The sequence below is a fragment of the Chrysemys picta genome, chromosome 8 (assembly GCF_011386835.1).
Source record: "Chrysemys picta bellii isolate R12L10 chromosome 8, ASM1138683v2, whole genome shotgun sequence".
NCBI lineage: Eukaryota > Metazoa > Chordata > Testudines > Emydidae > Chrysemys > Chrysemys picta.
The window spans coordinates 97,701,281-97,719,859 of NC_088798.1; the positions used below are offsets into that span (position 1 = coordinate 97,701,281).

The following is an 18,579-nucleotide window of genomic DNA, read 5'->3' on the forward strand; positions in this document are numbered from 1 at the left end:
TTAAGAGAACTGTAGATAATATTAACTGATATTCGGGGAGATTTCCAAAGGGGGACCCCCAAAAACACTTAAATAACTTAGGAGCCTAAGGGTAGGTCTATACTTACCTCCGGGTCCGGTGGTAAGCAATCAATCTACTGGGATCGATTTATCGCGTCTTGTCTAGACGCGATAAATCGATCCCGGATCGATCCCAGAAGTGCTCGCCGTCTACGCCGGTACTCCTGCTCGGCAAGAGGAGTATGCGGCATCGACGGGGGAGCCTGCCTGGCACGTCTGGACCCGCGGTAAGTTCGAACTAAGGTACTTCGACTTCAGCTACGTTATTCACATAGCTGAAGTTGCGTATCTTAGTTCGAAGTGGGGGGTTAGTGTGGACCAGGCCTTTGTCCCACACTTTTCTAAGTGATTTGAGCCTAAATCTCAATGATTTTCAATGAGATTACATCTCCTAAATCCCTTTTGAAAATGGGTCCTAAATTACTTAGGGCCAGATTTTTAAAGGTATTCCGGCAGCAAGTATGATTTTTCAAAAGCACCAATGCACCTAACACTCTTTGAAATCAGTGGGAATTAGGGCCTAGATGCTTTTGAAAATACCACTCCATGCCTAAATACCTTTAAAAGTCTGGCCCATAGGCAATTTTGAAAGTTTTGCTCATGGCCTTTATTTTCATAGGCACAGAACTGAATTATTAGATTGTTAGACATCTAGCAGCTAATATCTGCATCCTCAATAAACTATGGGCATAAAACTGTGGTTCGGCTATTTTCAGTAGTAAAACTGCTCCAGAAAAAAAAAGAAAAGAAAAAAGAAAAAACAGAAAATGGTTGAACCTTATACCTTGTTGGCCTGAATTTAAAAAAGAATCACAGTAATTAATATGTGGTTTTATAAGGGGTTAATTTCAAATCACATAACCTCACATTACTTGAGGGGATCTCATATTCAGCATTGACTCAAAACTGTCAGTCAAGAGAACAGACAGCTTTGTTTGGGCCACAGCATACCTTCTTTGGCAGGTTTTTATATCAATATGGATAAATAGCAACAGAACTGGAAATGTGGTTATACTTGATACCCAATGTGTTGTGAGGTAATATGAGTTATATGAATAAACATCTTCAACCGTCTGAAAGAGTTATGTAAAACCTCCATCTGCCTAAGAGATCTCAATGTCAAGTCTGAAATTTTCAAAAGTAATCAGTGTTGGCCTAATTCTGGTCTCACTTAAATCAATGGTAAAACTCTCATTGACTTCAGCAGAAGCAGAGTTAGGCCCATGGTGTGCACTTTTGAAAATTCCTACCTAAGTAATTTCAACCACCTACAATTTATGGGTATCTGACATAACTTGATATCTTGATTTTTTTTTAAAGGAGCGATACACTTTTTAGCAAGTTAACTCTTGAGTGCCAGCTACTGTCAAGGCAGATACATGCACCTCAGCCAATCAGATTTTTCCTTTAACAATGGTCATATAACAAAAATACATAACATCTCCTCTCTACTGTTTCAGTTTGACCTACTTTCTTGGGAACCTACAGAACTCCTTCTTATACAAACCTATTGCAAAGAAAAACAAATGCTCAATATCTGCCCAGATGGCAACATACATTTTAAATTGACCTTTTATTATCCAAGATACAATAAAACCCAGGATGGTTTACAGCCTGCTTCTCAGAATTCTGTATGTCTGGAGCAATAAAGGAAGCTACCAGAATGAAATTAGGGAATTTATTAATCTGTTTAATGAATGACTGTTACCCACTTCACATTATACCAAAACAGATTAGGCAGGTGACTGAGAGATCCAGAAAACATCTGCTAAACAAAATCAAAATTAATGATAAACAGAATGAGTTCTTTGATAGCTGATTTTCCTCCATCTGTCTATAACAATAAAAGAGCTGCTAGAGACAGCTGCCAATTAGTTGCTAATTCAAAAACAGTTTTAGGAAGTGGGATCTGAGCTCAAGTAGCAGTACACTGGCATGACTCTTTTATTTAACATTTATGTACCTTTGAACAAACTTTCTAATTGCTATAGCTGTTATTACCCATTTGGTATTACCCTCTTCCTTCTTTCCTGGAGTCTATAGCCACTGGCTGTATCCCCGCAATTGTGAATGCATGTTAAAAAAATCTAGTGATTATCAGTCAGTACCTCCTGATGGCATTCACCCTTTCCTTTTTAAGCCCTAACGGTCTTTATTCACAAAGCAATCATGTAATTGTCTGTGACATCTTGTTGACGTCTGGAGAGGCAGCTGACAAGAATTTATTTAAACTGGCCACTCACTGCATCCATTGTGGGTCCCCCTCTCACTGCCAGTTCAGGTAAAATGCTGGTTTTAAAAACACCTGTATAGATGGACTTTAGCAATTACAATAAGTAACCTGCTCACAGACCTAATACTCTCCTGTGTGCCATTTAGTATCACACTTTTGCCCAAATCCTGAACCAAAGAGAGAGAAATTGTATTTGTGGCAGTACAGGGAAGTCAGAGCATCACATGTTCCATCTTTACTTCTAACCTTCCTCATCCCAACCTTATAATTTTCTCTTTCCCTCTTATACAATTGGGCCACCTCCCTAGGCGATGTTTGCAAAACATCCTTCTCTTTTACTGTTCCAAAACCCCACTAAACTATCAGGTACCTTTATGTGTTGCTTCCAACTAGTTGGCTCATGGGGAATATTCTAGCATGACGATTTGGGTAAAAAAAACCAAAAAAAAAAAAAACACTATATGCAATATCTTTTTGAGAAATACATTAAAATGGCAACTTACATGAGCAACAAGGATAACAGGATTTTCAATTTCATTTCAGTAAAATATAATGGGATTTATTCATAGAATGTAAAGTACCTTTAATTGAATAGATAAAAAGCATTACAGACAGCTACCTTGTATATACGTGGTACCTTTGTGCCAGCTCATGGGAAGATGGATATTTACTTGTCCTAATTATTCATAAAGATGATGTCCACAACAAGCTGGGGATCAATGCCCACCTCTGTTATTTTCAAGGCTGCCTTAGTGGGAGTATCTCAAACACTGACATTTCCTTCCTGCAATGGAAATTCTCAGAGCACCGACTGCAGTGGATTTGGGCCAAGTAATTCTTTTTTCTCCCTAGCAGATTTCAATGTGTGAGCCTGAATCCCCTAGTCAGCTAGTGTGTTTTTAAGTGACATTAGGAGGAAAGAAAAAAAAAACCCATCTCACACATCCCCAAGACTCTGTCATGCTACTTTGCATTGAATTATTTTTCCATGAAAACATCTGGAGGTGGGTTTTCATTAGCGTTACCATATTTAAAAAATAAAAAAAGAGGACCCTCCACGGGCCCTAGCCCCGCCCCTTTCCCACCCCGGCCCCGCTCCAACTCCACCCTTTCCCCGCCCCTTCCCCAAAGTCCCCGCCCTAACTCCCCCTCCTCCCTCCCAGCCACGCGAAAATGGCTGCCCGAGTGCTACCGGTTTGCCGGGCAGCCTCCAGACCCTGCGGCCCCGGTTGGCGCTTCCCCAGCACAGCTGGAGCCCGGGAGGGGAAGCGCCCAGCCGGGGGCGCAGAGTCTGGAGGCTGCCCGGCAAACCATGAAGCCTGTAGCACTCGGGCTTCGGGCAGCCCCTATGCCTCCGGACCCTGCGCCCCCAGCCGGGCACTTCTCCTCCCCGGCTCCAGCTGCTCTGCTCCTCCCCAGACTCAGACTTCGGCTCTGTTTAAGAGCCAAGCTGCCCGAGCCAGCGCTAGCGGCTTTGGGCAGCCCCTGTGCCTCCGGACCCCAGCCGCCGGCCGGGCACTTCTCCTCCCCGGCTCCAGCTGCTCTGCTCCGGCGGCGCAGGTCCGGAGGCACGGGGGCTGCCCGAAGCCGGTAGCGCTGGCTCGGGCAGCTTGGCTCTTAAACAGAGCCGAAGTCTGAGTCCGGGGAGGAGCAGAGCAGCCGCGGGAGAGGAAGTGCCCGGCCGATATTTTTCCCGGACATGTTCGGCTTTTTGGCAATTCCCCCCAGACGGGGGTTTGATTGCCGAAAAGCCGGACGTGTCCGGGAAAAACCGGACTTATGGTAACCCTAGTTTTCATAAAATCTGAAAGATAAATGTTATGAAGCAAGCTCTTGAAAATTTGCACAACGGTAGCCTCTTTCAAGTTTGTAGGTTCACGTTTGTTTCAACATGTTACCTCAAGATCAATCAACAGTGACAAACAAATTGTGTGTGGGGGGGGGAAACCCTATATTTTTCCTACCTTTTCTTCTTGTGCCTTCAAAGCTTCTGGATTCCTACAAGGAAAAAGAGAATTTTTTTGTTTTGACGTATACAGGAATAATTCATAGGTAGCATAAACACAGACCCACTAAAACATAGACCCTGTCAGAGTAAAGTGCTTATGAGGCTCTAAGCAATAACCAAAAAGCTACAACTTCAAGTACTTAATGGATCAGTAGGTTATCCATCAGAGTCATCATTTTTGATCAATTATAGTGAAAAAGCATAAAACCTTAATTCAAATCAATATTTTTTTCCCTTTGGGGTTACAAGATTGCAGATCAAAGGGATTTTGTTATATTAACTATTTTGGTTTTACTTGTAAAACAGATACCAATCCTGTACAGACTTATGTGCTTAGTTTTGAGGAAGTGAATAGGCCCAGATGAATTGATGGCATTACTCATGTTTATAAGTAAGGATGTGATTAAGTCTTTACAGGATCAGTGCTGTCGACAGCATCCTTGCAAAAACATTCATTACCGCCATTTCTAGTAAAGCTAGCTTTCTTATTTTAATTTGATGTATACACAACAGTCACCAAGAGACCTACCAGACTATATGCCATCTCTTGAATCTCAACCATAAGTAGGTGTGTAACAGACCATCTAATTTAAAGCTGAGCTAATAATTCATGACTACACACAAACATATTTTCATGAAAATTTCCAAATAAAATACCACCTCTGACAACCAATATCTGAGACTGAGGAACTGGGGAAGATGCTGAGAGAAACACAAGCTACATCCTTTATTTACACTGAGTAGGACTTACATGACTTTATTAATAGCCCCACTGACCACAATGGCACTGCCCGCCTGAGTAAGGGTTGCAGAATCAGGCTTATTGATTGTAACCTTAAAACACAAATAAAGCCAACTTGCAGTGAGCCAGGCAGGTCTCTGCATGTTCTAATATGGTGATTTATCACTTAGACTAACAATATTGGTGTTTGAGACAGCAAAGATTAGTATCAGATGTTGACTACCACCAACTTGGAAGCTAAGATCCCAGTCCTTGCTTTGTTGCACCTACTTGGGCAGTAAAATTCTTTTTTGATGATCCACCCTCAGATTTTGAGAGCTAGTTCTCCTCCCTCTTGCATCTGCTGCTGAGCTCTTGGTTGTATAGATGCACTGTACATCTGAGTTCCTTGATCCTCTGACATAGGCTCAAAGTCCTCTGTTTTTACAGATGGTGGCCTCTTTAACCTCATTTCATTCCCTTAGCACCACTGTTTGCATAAGTTTATTTATCTAAGTGTGGAAATAAGCAAAGTTTACTTCTTTTCTTCCTCAGAGTGAAGTAGCCTCTGGCCTCCCTATATAACAAGAGAGTCATGCTTTTATAATGCTTATTCTGTTTTCATATGGACTTTATTGTTTTCATTTTTAAAGTACAGTGATCTACATTTAGACAAAACAAAGTAAAATATAGCACCACATAGCTAATGCCATGTTCACATATACCTACAACCAGATGCAGGCAGAGAACTCCTGCTATATGGTAAGATACCAAGACAGCGCACTCTAAAAGCAAAAAGATGTTGAAACGGAGAGGAAAAACAACCGAAAAACAGGGTATCAGAGTGATGATAGGTGACAGTACCTACGAAGTTAAATCAAGACTTAAGATGTAGTAGACAACATTATTAACTACCTCAAACTAGTTAGCAGGAAAATGTAGTATTGGATCGAGTTATATTATATAATGAAGTGGTACTATATTAGTCACATATTAGGTACATACAACTTTCTACTGTAGATGATAGTGTCTTGTCTTCATCTATCTTAAGGGCCTAAGAGTTCCAAGTTGAGGTGGTTGGAAATTTTCTGACAAAACCAAGTTTTTTTGAAAAATGCTGATTTGTTGAACCAGAAATTTCTTGTGACAGTCAGTCAGGTTTGACAAACTTGCTGAGTCATGGACAGAATTCCCTGACAGATCAACAGCAGGGAGCCTTGCTGTGCAGGCTACTCCAGGTCTGGGGACCCTGGGACATAGGGACCACAGTGCCAGATTAGCTAGCCACTCAGACTGAACCCAAGTCCTGAGTTTCAGCCAGCTCTAGTTCCATATTTGCTTATCAACTTAGTGAGAGAAGGTCCCTTCTAGTCGGCCCAAATTTCTCCATCCTCTGTAGAGAATTAAACCATTGCATTCACAGAACAGGCACGGTGAAACCCAGCTTGACTTGGAAATGGGTGACACAACCAATATGTCCTGCCTACTCTGTGCAAAGCAATTGTTACCATTAACATCTATGGATATGTATAGCCAGGAACAATTCTTGCCAGGTGTCTGGCTGCTGTGTAAACATACCCCAAGTGACAGAGGCTCCTTGGCAAAGGATCATTGGAAACAACTCTCACTTCAGACCTGACAAACTCGTCTTGCAGAATATTTATCTATAAAGAGTAACATTAAGGTATCTACAGAAGGCACATAACTTGTCAAGACTCAATCATTGCAAGAAGCCTGGATAGATAATATATAAGGAATAACATATTAAAGTTGAACATATGCTTTATGGACTTGGAGTAAAAATTAGTCACCAGGGTAATGTGTGTTGGAGATGGCCTATTCAAGCAACAGGAGTTATTACCCCTCCCTAGTCAGCTGCTGATGTAATACAAGGTTCTATTGTCTAGCTTTGCTACACCATGAACTGTCAATGGAAAACCATCAAAGAAACTTGTAAATAATCAAAACCACTTGGAGGTGAAAAGGAACATAATAGCAGGCAGGAGATTGCCTTGGCTATGAACAAAGGCAAAAGGTTGTTTCAGTATAACAGAGTGTAGAGAAAGGAAACCTCTTAAGGAGCTGGGGGGGGGGCGGGGGGGAGCTCATGAATGTTTGGATCTTGGTCCTTGTGAAACCAGTTAGTTCTGCAACAGACTGAACTTGGGGAGGGGGGGGATTACTTTATTATAAAGGAAAGGAGACTATTGATAAGTGTACACTTAACATTTGCATTTTATTATTTTGTTTTGTGTTGTAACAATTTTCCTCCATCACTTCTCTCTTATTTCTAGTTCAATCTTCATTCTTTATTATACAACCCTACTTTTGTTTCATTAAAAGTGCTCACAAATGCTGTGTGGTTTACAGAAGTGGTGGTTTAAGGTAAAACAGATAAATTGGGGTGTGGTGCTGACAGATCAGCTAAGATCAGAGCCCAGAGCTCTGAATACTATGGCTGTCTTGGCCAGGCGGTCACTATGAGGATCATTCTGCCATGATCTTGTTTCAGCTTGAGAATGACTGAGGATCAGAAGCACTGGTGGATGTCCATACAAATAGGTTTTTGTCCCACAGAAACAGGAAAGCATTGGATATTGATCCATGGCTGTGACCTACCCTGGAATAGAAATGGAGACACTTTGAGTTACCAACAGATCCGCTAGTGGAAAAATCTCTATGTGGAACACTGAAGCTAAAATGACTGTGTTGAGGAGGTATTGAGGATGATATTTCATCCTCATGGTAACCAGAGCGTAGAGACCCAAAGATTTCTAAACCACTTGAGTTCTTCTGCATGTGCAAAGCCTCATCTGTTTTAGCTGAGCACAAGGATAGGTTCTCAATTGTGTGTCACACCTCCAAAGGAATCCCCGAGGACTACAACCAGGACGAACAGTGCATAATTACTGCCTATGCCATGGCTGCAGAATCTGTTGTGTCCAAGGAGGCCTGCCGAACTGATTGAGAGAAGAGGCAGGAACAAGGCACTGAAATCTGTTCTTTTGGAACCTTCCGGCAGTTTATTCCCAAATTGAGAGACTGCCTCCCAGTTAGAATAGTCATATCTTGACAACAGTGCATGATGACTGGCAATATGGAGCTGTAAGTTTGCTGCAGAATAAATCTTTCTGCCAAAAAGATGGTGGCATCTTTTTCTTTAGGGTAGCCTTAGCTTAGTTTCCCTCCTTCACAGCAGCCACAACTAGGCGAACTCAGCTAGGATGTAAGTAAAACAGCGCAAACCCCTGGGATGGATCCTGGTATTAACATTCCATTCATTTGGAATGGAGGAAGGGGTTTGCCACAATGCTTTGATGGGATGCATAATGGCATCATTTTTAGGCAGGGCGACCTTTCCTGCCGCAGCAGGATGGAGAATCTCAATCAGCTTTTGGGTATTCTCCTCCACTAGCTCCATCTGAATGCCAAAAGCAGCTTTCATTCTCCAGAGAAGCTCTTGGTACATCTTAAAGTAATCAAGTACCGGGGAGGATGCCTCTGGTATCTGAGCCTCGTCAGCTGATGAGGATGCATTAAGAGGAGGCAAGGAAACAGTGCTCCTAAGGGTGGTCCTGTGGAATCAGGGTAGGGTCAAATCTTGTACTTGACACACCATAGGCTGATCAGTACAGGATCTCGGTACCATCAGAAGAAGGCTCCCTCACAGGGGATCTGGTTGCACAAGATAGCAGCGTGGTTTATCTGGATGCTAGGGGCATCCAATAGGGCAAAATGAAGTGGCTGATATAATACTGAGGCCCAGGCATGTCTGGCCCAAACATCCCAATCCCTGGCGGTACTCTTCTCAAACCTACACAGAATGGGACTGCAAGAAAGCTCTGGACTTTTGGTATCGTGAGACTCAAGAGTCTACCTCGGAGTCCAAATCCTACACCCTAGACTTCAAAGAGCTGACCCCTTATGTTTCCGAGGCCAGGATTGTTCTGAAGTCCCAATAACGGGGGATCTTCTTCAGCTCCTATCTGCAGGCAAGCTTGGGAAGCACTCCAGGAAGGAGTCATCAAAGAGCTTCCCTTGGATGACCAAAGGGGGGTTCCAACATTGGTCCATGGGCAGTCTCCATCAGGATGTAGCAGAGGTGCTCCTTCCTCAGCTTCTTCACCATGGGTCTGGAAGCTGTGAAAAATTTAACATCTGTCTCTAATATGGCCTCACCTAAGCTCTTGAGACAGCACAAATGAGGGTCATTGATAGGCACAGGCTTCCTGCACCTAAGCAAGGTTTGAAACCCTGGTACCATGGCATATGCTCCCCTAGGTGAGGCCCATCTGACTGGGGAAAGAAAAAAAATTAATAACATTTTTTAAACGAAATAAGAAATAAAGACACAAAAAGGAAAAAATATCAAATGTCAAATGATGAAAAATGAGTATCACTAGGAAGCAACCAAATAGTGAAAAGTTTGTTCACAGGGAACACAAACGTTCTGACCACACACAGTAATAAGGAACTGAAGGAGGTGGGGCAGCTCCACCCTTTATTACTGTGGCTTCAGAGCAGGAGCAGCTCAGATGTGGACAGGGCTGTCCCTATACGTATTATGAGGGAAAACTCTCCAGCACCAGTGCACAGGCGTGCACACACACCTACAGTGGAATGGACATATGCAAGCACTCGAAGAAGAACTTCTAGTTTAAATCCTTGGAACTTTGATTAAAGCTGTGACTATCTGAGACTATTGAGACCACTCTAGTTACCAATGCAAACACAGCTCTCTGTTGTTACCTTGTCCTCTGTCCTATGTGTCTATTTTTTCCCCTCTCTCTAGTACTTAGGTAATATATGATAATAAGATCTCTGTGGTAGGGGAAGTCCTTGTGTTATTTGTTTGTATAATGCCTAGTACAATGGGCCCTAATTCCTGATTAAGGTTCTTAGGGATACCATAATAGAAATAACAAAATAATGATGTATCCCTCCTTTGGGGAATATTGTCCATATACATCCAAGGATTAGATTTTTATCAGTAAATGTTGGTAAACAGAGATTTCACTCTATGCACACAAAACAATGAAAAAAATATTTCCCTCTATAAACATCAAAATTTACAGACAGGCAATGTAAGAAAAATACTGCTTGAGATCTTACAGAGGAAAATCCAGTGATTTAGACTTGATTTAGGCTTGTTACAAATGCACTAGGGAATGAATAGTACATTTTTTAAAAAGGTATGATTTGTTGATTTCTAGGTATTTACTTTGTTAATATCACGTCCAAGTATACAATTTGAGTTTTTAACCATTTATAAAGCTTAACTTTTTAAATCTCACTGTATACTGTCATTAAATAATTGTTTCACCCTCCCATAATTTCACAACTGTGAAAATTTAGAGAGAAACCTAAAAAAGTGCTTAAAAATAAACATTGATATTATCTGTCAAAACTATAAAAAACAAAAAACAAATTCTGCCAAGCCTGATTAGCCAACATTCAAGTTAGACAGACTTCAAAAACAACTGAGTATACGAAGGACTTGCAACTATTAAAGCTTCTAATCCCAAATCCTTTTTATTCCCCCACCCCAGGCAAATGTTGCACTGAACCTTATGGGAAATTTGTTCAAACGAAGGCTACAGGATTATAGGTTTGTGTGCAATATATTCATTGGTATGTGACAATTCCTTCAGTGACACCTTCTTCCTCTTCTGGCAGTGACACCCCTTGAAGTATAGGTTCCAACCTGAACAGATGCCATAGAGTTGTAGAATCTTGGCCAGGTTCCTTAAATAATAATCCTCAATGAGGCTAAAGGACTGGTTGGAAAATTCAAGTGCACTGTTAGAAACAGATTATCCTTATTAACTAGAGTGAAGGGAAATGTAAGTCAGACTAAGAGTTGGCCAGGCTCATCTAACTCCAGGCCAAAGTAGAAAAAACAGCTATGTTTGGATATTTCCTTATAATATTAATATATAATTCTCAACAGATACAACCTGTGTGATCTAGAGGGATGTCTAAAATGGCAGCCAGGAATAGGATAAGAGACTTTTTAAGCATTTATTCTGCTTATACAGGGAAGTTCTGAAATACGTAGACTGTTATACTCCCAGAGGCCTCGCAGTGCTTTTCCCAATATTGCTGTTTGAGAGATGAGGCACAAGGTAGAGAGATCTCAGATATAGGAATGTACCATTCAGTTTGTGTACATATAGTATGTGCAAAAATGAAAAGCACTTTTAACTTTACCCTGGAGCCCCGCCTTTTAACAAGTTGTTTGAATTCTTCATAGTTTAAAGGTTTAGTGACTGTAATAGTAATAGAACCATTACGTTGATCAAAATAAAATGAAGACATGAAACATTTAAAAAAGTCAATTCCCTTTCGCCCACTTTTTTTGGTATATCAGTAAAAACAAAAACATAGGCTCTGTGAAATTTACATGGAAGCTCCTTTTCTTCTTGTAACATATTGGCCCTTTAAACTACAACTCTGATTAAACCTAATATTAAACACAAACAAAATGCAGGTGAAAACGTGTGGTGGAAAAGTAATAGGAAAATGTGATATCAGACTTCAATCCAGCATTCCTTGTTAACTACTAGAACAAGAGTGCTTTATGCTTTTAAAAAGCTTGAGTTAAATCATCTCTTTCTATAGAGAAACCTCAACACCAGAAAAACTAAGACAAAATTGAGCCTGGTTAATACTGTGGAAGAGCAGACTCAAGATTTAGAAACCTACATAGAAAACTTTATTAGAGGGAATGTTCAGTGAGGTAGGGCTTGGACAGAGGCCACAGGCTTTTGCCATTGCTGAATGGGGAGAGAGGCTTTGGAAGGTTTTCAGTGTGTGTATTGGTGAAGCCACAGTGGGGCCAGCACTCAAGTTTATCTTATTTGCTTGCTGGATGTGTCCCAGCAAAATGTAAATGGAGACTGTGAAGCTGACAGGCAGGTGCCAGCCCATGTGAAATTCTCAGGACAATTCAGTGGCATGTGAGTATCAACAGAGATGTAGATGGTATTGTTTTCATCTGCCTGTATCCCGTAGTTTGCTATTACATTACTAGTACATTATGTATACCCTGTAATTAAATAACCCTAGATTAAAGGTGTGTTAATGAAAAGTGTACTCTGGTGTTAGAACTTTGTGAAAATTAATGGAATATTACTTGTATTGTTCTCACTTATCTATTGCTATGAAATGGTGGGTATTTGAATTAGGTATATCTCTGTAGTTAAATTACTCATCAAAGAAGATGCTAGCTTCAAAGCAAGGGCCATTGAGTTCACAATGGAAATTCACAGACTCATTCTGCATTCCTTGTGCACAGCCAACAAAGGAAGGCCCATGCGGTTACAGACGCGGTCAGCTAGCTTTCTGTGTGACAGAGATATAAAAGGTGGATTTCAAAGAAAGATCCTTCATCTTTGAACTGCTTGGACACTGACAGGGAACCATTCCAGATGCTAGGCAGAGATCCCCCAAGTTACTCTCGGTGACCCTGAGAGACATTTGGAAAACTAGCAGATTACTACATCTCAGCTATCATTTTGTACTTGCAAACTTTGACTCACGTTTTAATGTATTTTACTTGCTTTAACCTCTCAATAACGAATTTCTTTTTCTTAGCGAACACATCTTTAGTTAGTTTACTAAAGAACTGGCTACCAGTGATGTTTTTGGTGTAAAATCCAGAGTACCAATTGATTTGGGACAAGTGACTGATCCTTTGGGAATTGGGAGTAACCTGAGGTGGTGTAATTTTTGGTTGTAATAACCTTTTATCACAAAGTTCAATTTGTCTGGGTGACAAGATTGGCTGAAGCGTATAGGGGACTGTCTGTGACTGGTATAGTGATCCAGGAATTCACATTTGTTACTGGCTTAGTGAAATCTAATGATAGAACATACCACCAGTTTGGGGTGTCTGTCCTTGTTTTCTAACAGTCTGCCCTGAGATATAACTGAGAATGCCTGAGCCTCTCCAGACAGCATGACAAAGACAAACACACTTCCTTTATAAAGCATATTAACATCTATGGATGAAAAGCCCTATATAAGAGGTAAGTATCATTATATAATAGATTATTAAATCTCATTAGGACAGATCACCAATAAAGCTGGTTTAAATGGTTGAAAGCCTTGTACCTGTTGCTTCCAGAGGTAGAGAATTAGAGCAGACATATTCTAATCTCAGTTACTCTAGAGTAAATCCAGAGAAGGTCCACAAAGTCAGATGTGTCACAAAGATGTAACTGAGATCAGACCTTAGGTGTTCAACCACCTCCTTATTAAAAAAGCACTTCACCTCTCTTTAAAGCATTTATTATTCTTCCTCTTAAGTAAAAGCACAATGAAGTCTGATAATATACTAGTGCAGAACCAAACTACTTTGACAGAAATGACACTAAAGTACTTGAATGCATAGCCTGAGGAAGAATAATTTTCCACAGAAGCTGTAAAGCAGATGGTTACAAATGAGCCTTATTTCATGGGCATCGTTTAATGACTGCAAATTTCTTTAACTAAAAATGTAATTTTATCACAGCATAAATCATATGTTTTGAAGAGGGGAATTCGTTTCAGATTTTTCATTCACTCTACCAAACCTTTACATGAATGTGGCTTGCAAATCATTTTAAATACCATTTATCTAATACAACACAACAGCTTTAGTCATCAAGGTTAACTTTTAGCACCTATTATCTTCTTTTTAATGATAGTTAATTGAACTAACTTAAAATAAAAAAAATGCAGTTCTGTAAATGTCTAATTTAACTGTGTCTTTGAACTGCATAATCATTGTTTATGCTGAAATCAATGTAATATGTATCATTATTCACAAGGCATTTATCTATTGGAGGGCTGCCCTTCTGGAGGACTAACCAATCTTATGACTTGAAAGTAGATGTAGTGTCAGCAAGTGTGAATCACTATTACTACCTGAGATGGAAAAAATATAATGGAAATCAGATATTTCTTCAGATCGCTTTTTCCCCCCCGGCTACAACAACACAGCTTTATTTTGCCTGAGCCACTGTATAACACAGCCTCACTTCAAACACCTGGATGAACATACATACAATTTGACAACATTTTTGCACAAACAACTTTTCTGCTGCTATAAAAAGATCGTCTCCAGCTGCCACGCTAAGAGACAATGGCTGTAACAGTGAACTATGGCTTTTGCCAATAAACTTGAGTGCACCTCTACCTTGATATAACGCTGTCCTCGGGAGCCAAAAAATCTTACCGTGTTATAGGTGAAACTGCGTTATATCGAACTTGCTTTGATCCACCGGAGTGCGCAGCCCCGCCCCCCTGCTTTACTGCGTTATATCCGAATTTCTGTTATATCAGGTCGCGTTATATTAGGGTAGAGGTATATTTTGAAATGGACTATCAGATTTCCTTGAGAGAAAAAACAATTCTAGACAGAATGTATTCCTTTATAGTGACCTAGGCAAATACTCTCCAGAGTGACAGAGAAAATAGCTATATAACATGATGCATATACAGTCTGATGCATGATGGCAATGTGGCATAAAGGTTTTATTGATGCACTTTGGGGATGGATTGAGTAGCAAAACCAAGTGAGAATTATGCTGGTTAACCTAGATGAATGCAAATGAAGCCTTTGTACAACAAAATTATATTAAAAATACATATTTGTAGTGTGCATGTGTGTGCAGTGAAATAATACACACACTGTATATCAATATATCTCCACACACACAATTTGGCCTAACACTACAAGTCGCTGTTCTGTGCAGACCAGGGTGTGCAAATTTCTTTTGCAAGTGGAAGCTGTGTGTATGGATGCAGTATGGTCAAGAATTTGGCACCGACCTCAGTATTGAGCAGAAATAATTTTTAAGACACTGTGCATCAGCTCCCTTACTCAAAAGGGCACAAGATAAAAAGGGGCAAGAGTGAATGTCTCTATGACAGAACCTAACTATGGTCCTCTGTGATGTTATCTGATTAAAATATGACCAAGTACATCATTGTTGCTACCACTGTTATATAATTGCAACAAATCTTGTACAAAGCATGCCAAGTAAGGTGTCTATGGAAAGGTTATGATTTGCTGAATATGATTATGCTATTTGTATGCATGTATCATTTTTGCATCTGAAGTTATGAATATTAACTACGTACCTGTATTTCAAATGTTTGCTCCTGTGGTAACACCAAGGTATTTAGCCTGCACATCTTAAAGGGACTATTCAAGTTAAATGGCTCATCAAGGAACACTTAACTCACTATGGACCATGGGAGACGCCTATCTACACTTAATGGACTTTCCCGTGGTGGCCTCTACTATGACTAAGCGAAGCATGCATGGACATGTGACTTGCCCATGTGACTCCAAACACCATCTTGTTCCCTGTAATTTTCCACAGTGAGAACAATGGGTTTCCCTTCACTTGGCAGAAGCTATAAAAGACCCTGGAAACATCTCCATTTTGCCTCTTTCCTGCTCAAATCTCTGGATTATGAATTTATACTAATGGGAGCATTCTAACCAAGGGACTGAGGACCTTCCACTGATTTGGAAGCAACCAGAGACTTAACAAGCCAGCAGTTTATTCCATCACTGCTATGAGCACGATCCAAGAACTTTGCATTTATTGTATTTATTTTATTCCGTTAACCAATTTTAACTCTCACCTTTTTTCCCTTTCTTTTTATAAATAAATCTTTAATTTTAGATATTAAAAGATAGGCAACAGCGTGATTATTGGGAAAGATCCGAGTTGTATATTGGGTATATGGCTGGTCCTTTGTGATCAAAAGAACCCTTCTATATGATGAAACTGGTTTTAAATATCCACTCATCATTAAGTCTAGTGTTCTTGGTGGTGATACAACAGGGGTTCTCAAACTGGGGGTCAGCCTCCACCCCAAACCTCGCTTCACCTCCAGCATTTATAATAGAGTTAAAAAATATTTAAAGTGTTTTTAATTTATCAAGGGATGGGTCGCATTCAGAGGCTTGCTGTGTGAAACAGGTCACTAGTACAAAAGTTTGAGAACCATGGATACAAGGATTGGAATAACTCAGGAAACTGCTTTTCTGACTTTGTGTTGGCCACTGTGGTGAAACAGAAGTTTACTTTTGTTGTTGGTTTGGTATATCTTATGGGAGAATAACTACGAGTTTTGGGGTCTGTCTGCCCTATTTCTCAGCACTTTATCCTGAATTTGGTATTCTCAGTTGTGACCCATAGAGGCAAGGTGACAATCCTTCATAAACAAATGAGGTTCTCAGCTAAACATTCCCTTCAAACCTTTTTCCTGCAAACAAAGCAACACTCAATAATACAGGATTGGGTTTCTTCATGATCCCTTGTCCTTCACTTAACAACAGTAAAAACAGTGCCTTGTAGGTTTCAGCATGGCTCATATAGACCTGGCCTAGACTCTGGGTGAAAATTCAGTTCATTAGACCACTCTGAATCCCAAGTTGTGCTGTGTTCACTGTGCTAGGTGGATTCAAGCTAGCTGGGGTGTGTGTTGGGGGGGAGGGGGAAAGGGACTATATGGACATACCTAGTTTGTGAAACTAGTGAGATTAGGGTCACTGCAACTGTCCACCATTTGTTACTCATGATGTCCCTAAGTGAATGACAGGTAGTGCTGACCCCCTCCCACAAAAAAAGAATTCAGTCTTTGGTAGACCCATATAAGACTTCAATTATATGTTGAAAGTAAGTCTTTGGTTCTTCAATATTTCTTGCTTTGCTTATATATCCCTGTGGTATATTCCAGTCTCTGTACTGCAATTTCAAAATCTAAATGCATTTTACCAGAAGTAATATAGGAAAACAAGCACAAAGGTAGAATAAATATCAGCCTTTGTGTTAATGTCACATAAAATTAGCCTTGTACATGTCAGGTTAACGTTATTAAACAAGTGTTAATTAGTAATTGACCATTTCAACTTGTTATGGCTGTTAATCTGCGCACAAGTTACACTAAGAGACCAGCAAAAACAAACACACACACATGCACACCTCCCAGCAAAATAAATTAAAAACTAATTAACATTTTGATTTGGAAGGTAATCAGTGGTCTATCATACTGAATAAGTAATCTACCTGCCCTGGATTGTCCTAACTGTTAGCAATTGATGATCTAATTCCAGTGCCTCATGGGAATTCTTTCTTAACATGTCTAAATTTTCCTCTACACCCAGGGAATAACTAAGTGAAATAAACCATTGTATGTGGAACTGCTTACCTACATAAAAAAATGACTTCAGTGTCATCCCGGATAGATCGTTTGGAAACAAAGCTAATTCAACACTCAGTCTACTGGTGAACATAATGGACCCAGGCACATTTAGAGTAGAGATGGGCCCAAATAACAAAGTTAAAATACAACTGCAAATTTTCCAGAAATTCAGTTCTGGGGGTTTGGTTTGGTGTTTTAGAAAGATAAGGTCTAGCACCAAAGCAGGGCACACTCATTAACAGCTTGTAAAGAGTTAATAAATATATATATATTATATATAAAAACAAACTATCTATTATTAATTAATTGTTATATATATTTTACACACACACACACACACACTTACAGAAATGAGCTGTATGTGTATATACATAGAACTGTTCTACATGATTACAAGCAGCCTATTCACCCAGAGTCTATCATAATTGATAATCATTTATTAACCTTTCCTAAGCTATTTATTAAAAAGCACCTTTTATATTAAAGTGCAACTCAAAAATCTATTAATACAATGTTAAAGTTACTCATGCTTAAAAAAAAAATCACAAAAGGTCAAGAAATTGTGTTATCTAAATGGAATCAGACAACTTTTTAAACAAATTTGTATTTGGTTTTTGGCCCTTCTCCTAACTTCTATCTATCTTTCCTTAAACTGTGAGCCCCTCCAGGCTGGGACCAAGTCTTCTTGAATGCCTAGAAAGGGCCTTGAAAGAACAGGCAGGGATTGGTATTGCAGATAATATTTTCTATTTTTTAAATGAATATGAAGCAATTACATTAAGGAATCATTTGCAAAGTAATACATTTCAATTATGACATTTTGCTATGGTAAAGCCACTAAGTCCCCAAACCATGGCAGCAAATGCACCCTTTTAGCAAAGGTAACAGACAGTGGGAACAATGCACTACATAATGCATTGGTTGAGAATTATAGATCAGTGTAACGTACTTCTGTTTTTACAATGATAGGGTCAGAGTTCCCTTCAAAGAGTAAAAAGCAACAGAGGGTCCTGTGGCACCTTTAAGACTAACAGAAGTATTGGGAGCATAAGCTTTTGTGGGTAAGAACCTCACTTCTTCAGATGCAAGTAATGGAAATTTCCAGAGGCAGGTATAAATCAGTATGGATTTAATTTCCATTACTTGCATCTGAAGAAGTGAGGTTCTTACCCACGAAAGCTTATGCTCCCAATACTTCCGTTAGTCTTAAAGGTGCCACAGGACCCTCTGTTGCTTTTTACAGATTCAGACTACCCCTCTGATACTTCAAAGAGTAGTTAATGGATTCAGCTCAAAAGTCAAATAGTGAGCACGAAATCCTGGCCCCAGTGAAGTCAATTGGGGCAGAAC

The 18,579-nt window shown here is 39.9% G+C and overlaps 1 protein-coding gene across 8 annotated transcripts in view; it reads right to left on the reverse strand.

Moving 5' to 3' along the window:
- Positions 1-18,579, reverse strand: part of FSTL4 (follistatin like 4) — a 540,889-nt gene that overhangs the window by 431,577 nt on the left and 90,733 nt on the right. For all 8 annotated transcript variants that reach the window (XM_042850015.2, XM_065555940.1, XM_065555942.1 and 5 more), the window contains one exon: positions 4,258-4,291. In XM_042850015.2, coding sequence (XP_042705949.2) covers positions 4,258-4,291 — 34 coding nt within the window. The remainder of the gene's footprint in view (positions 1-4,257; positions 4,292-18,579) is intronic.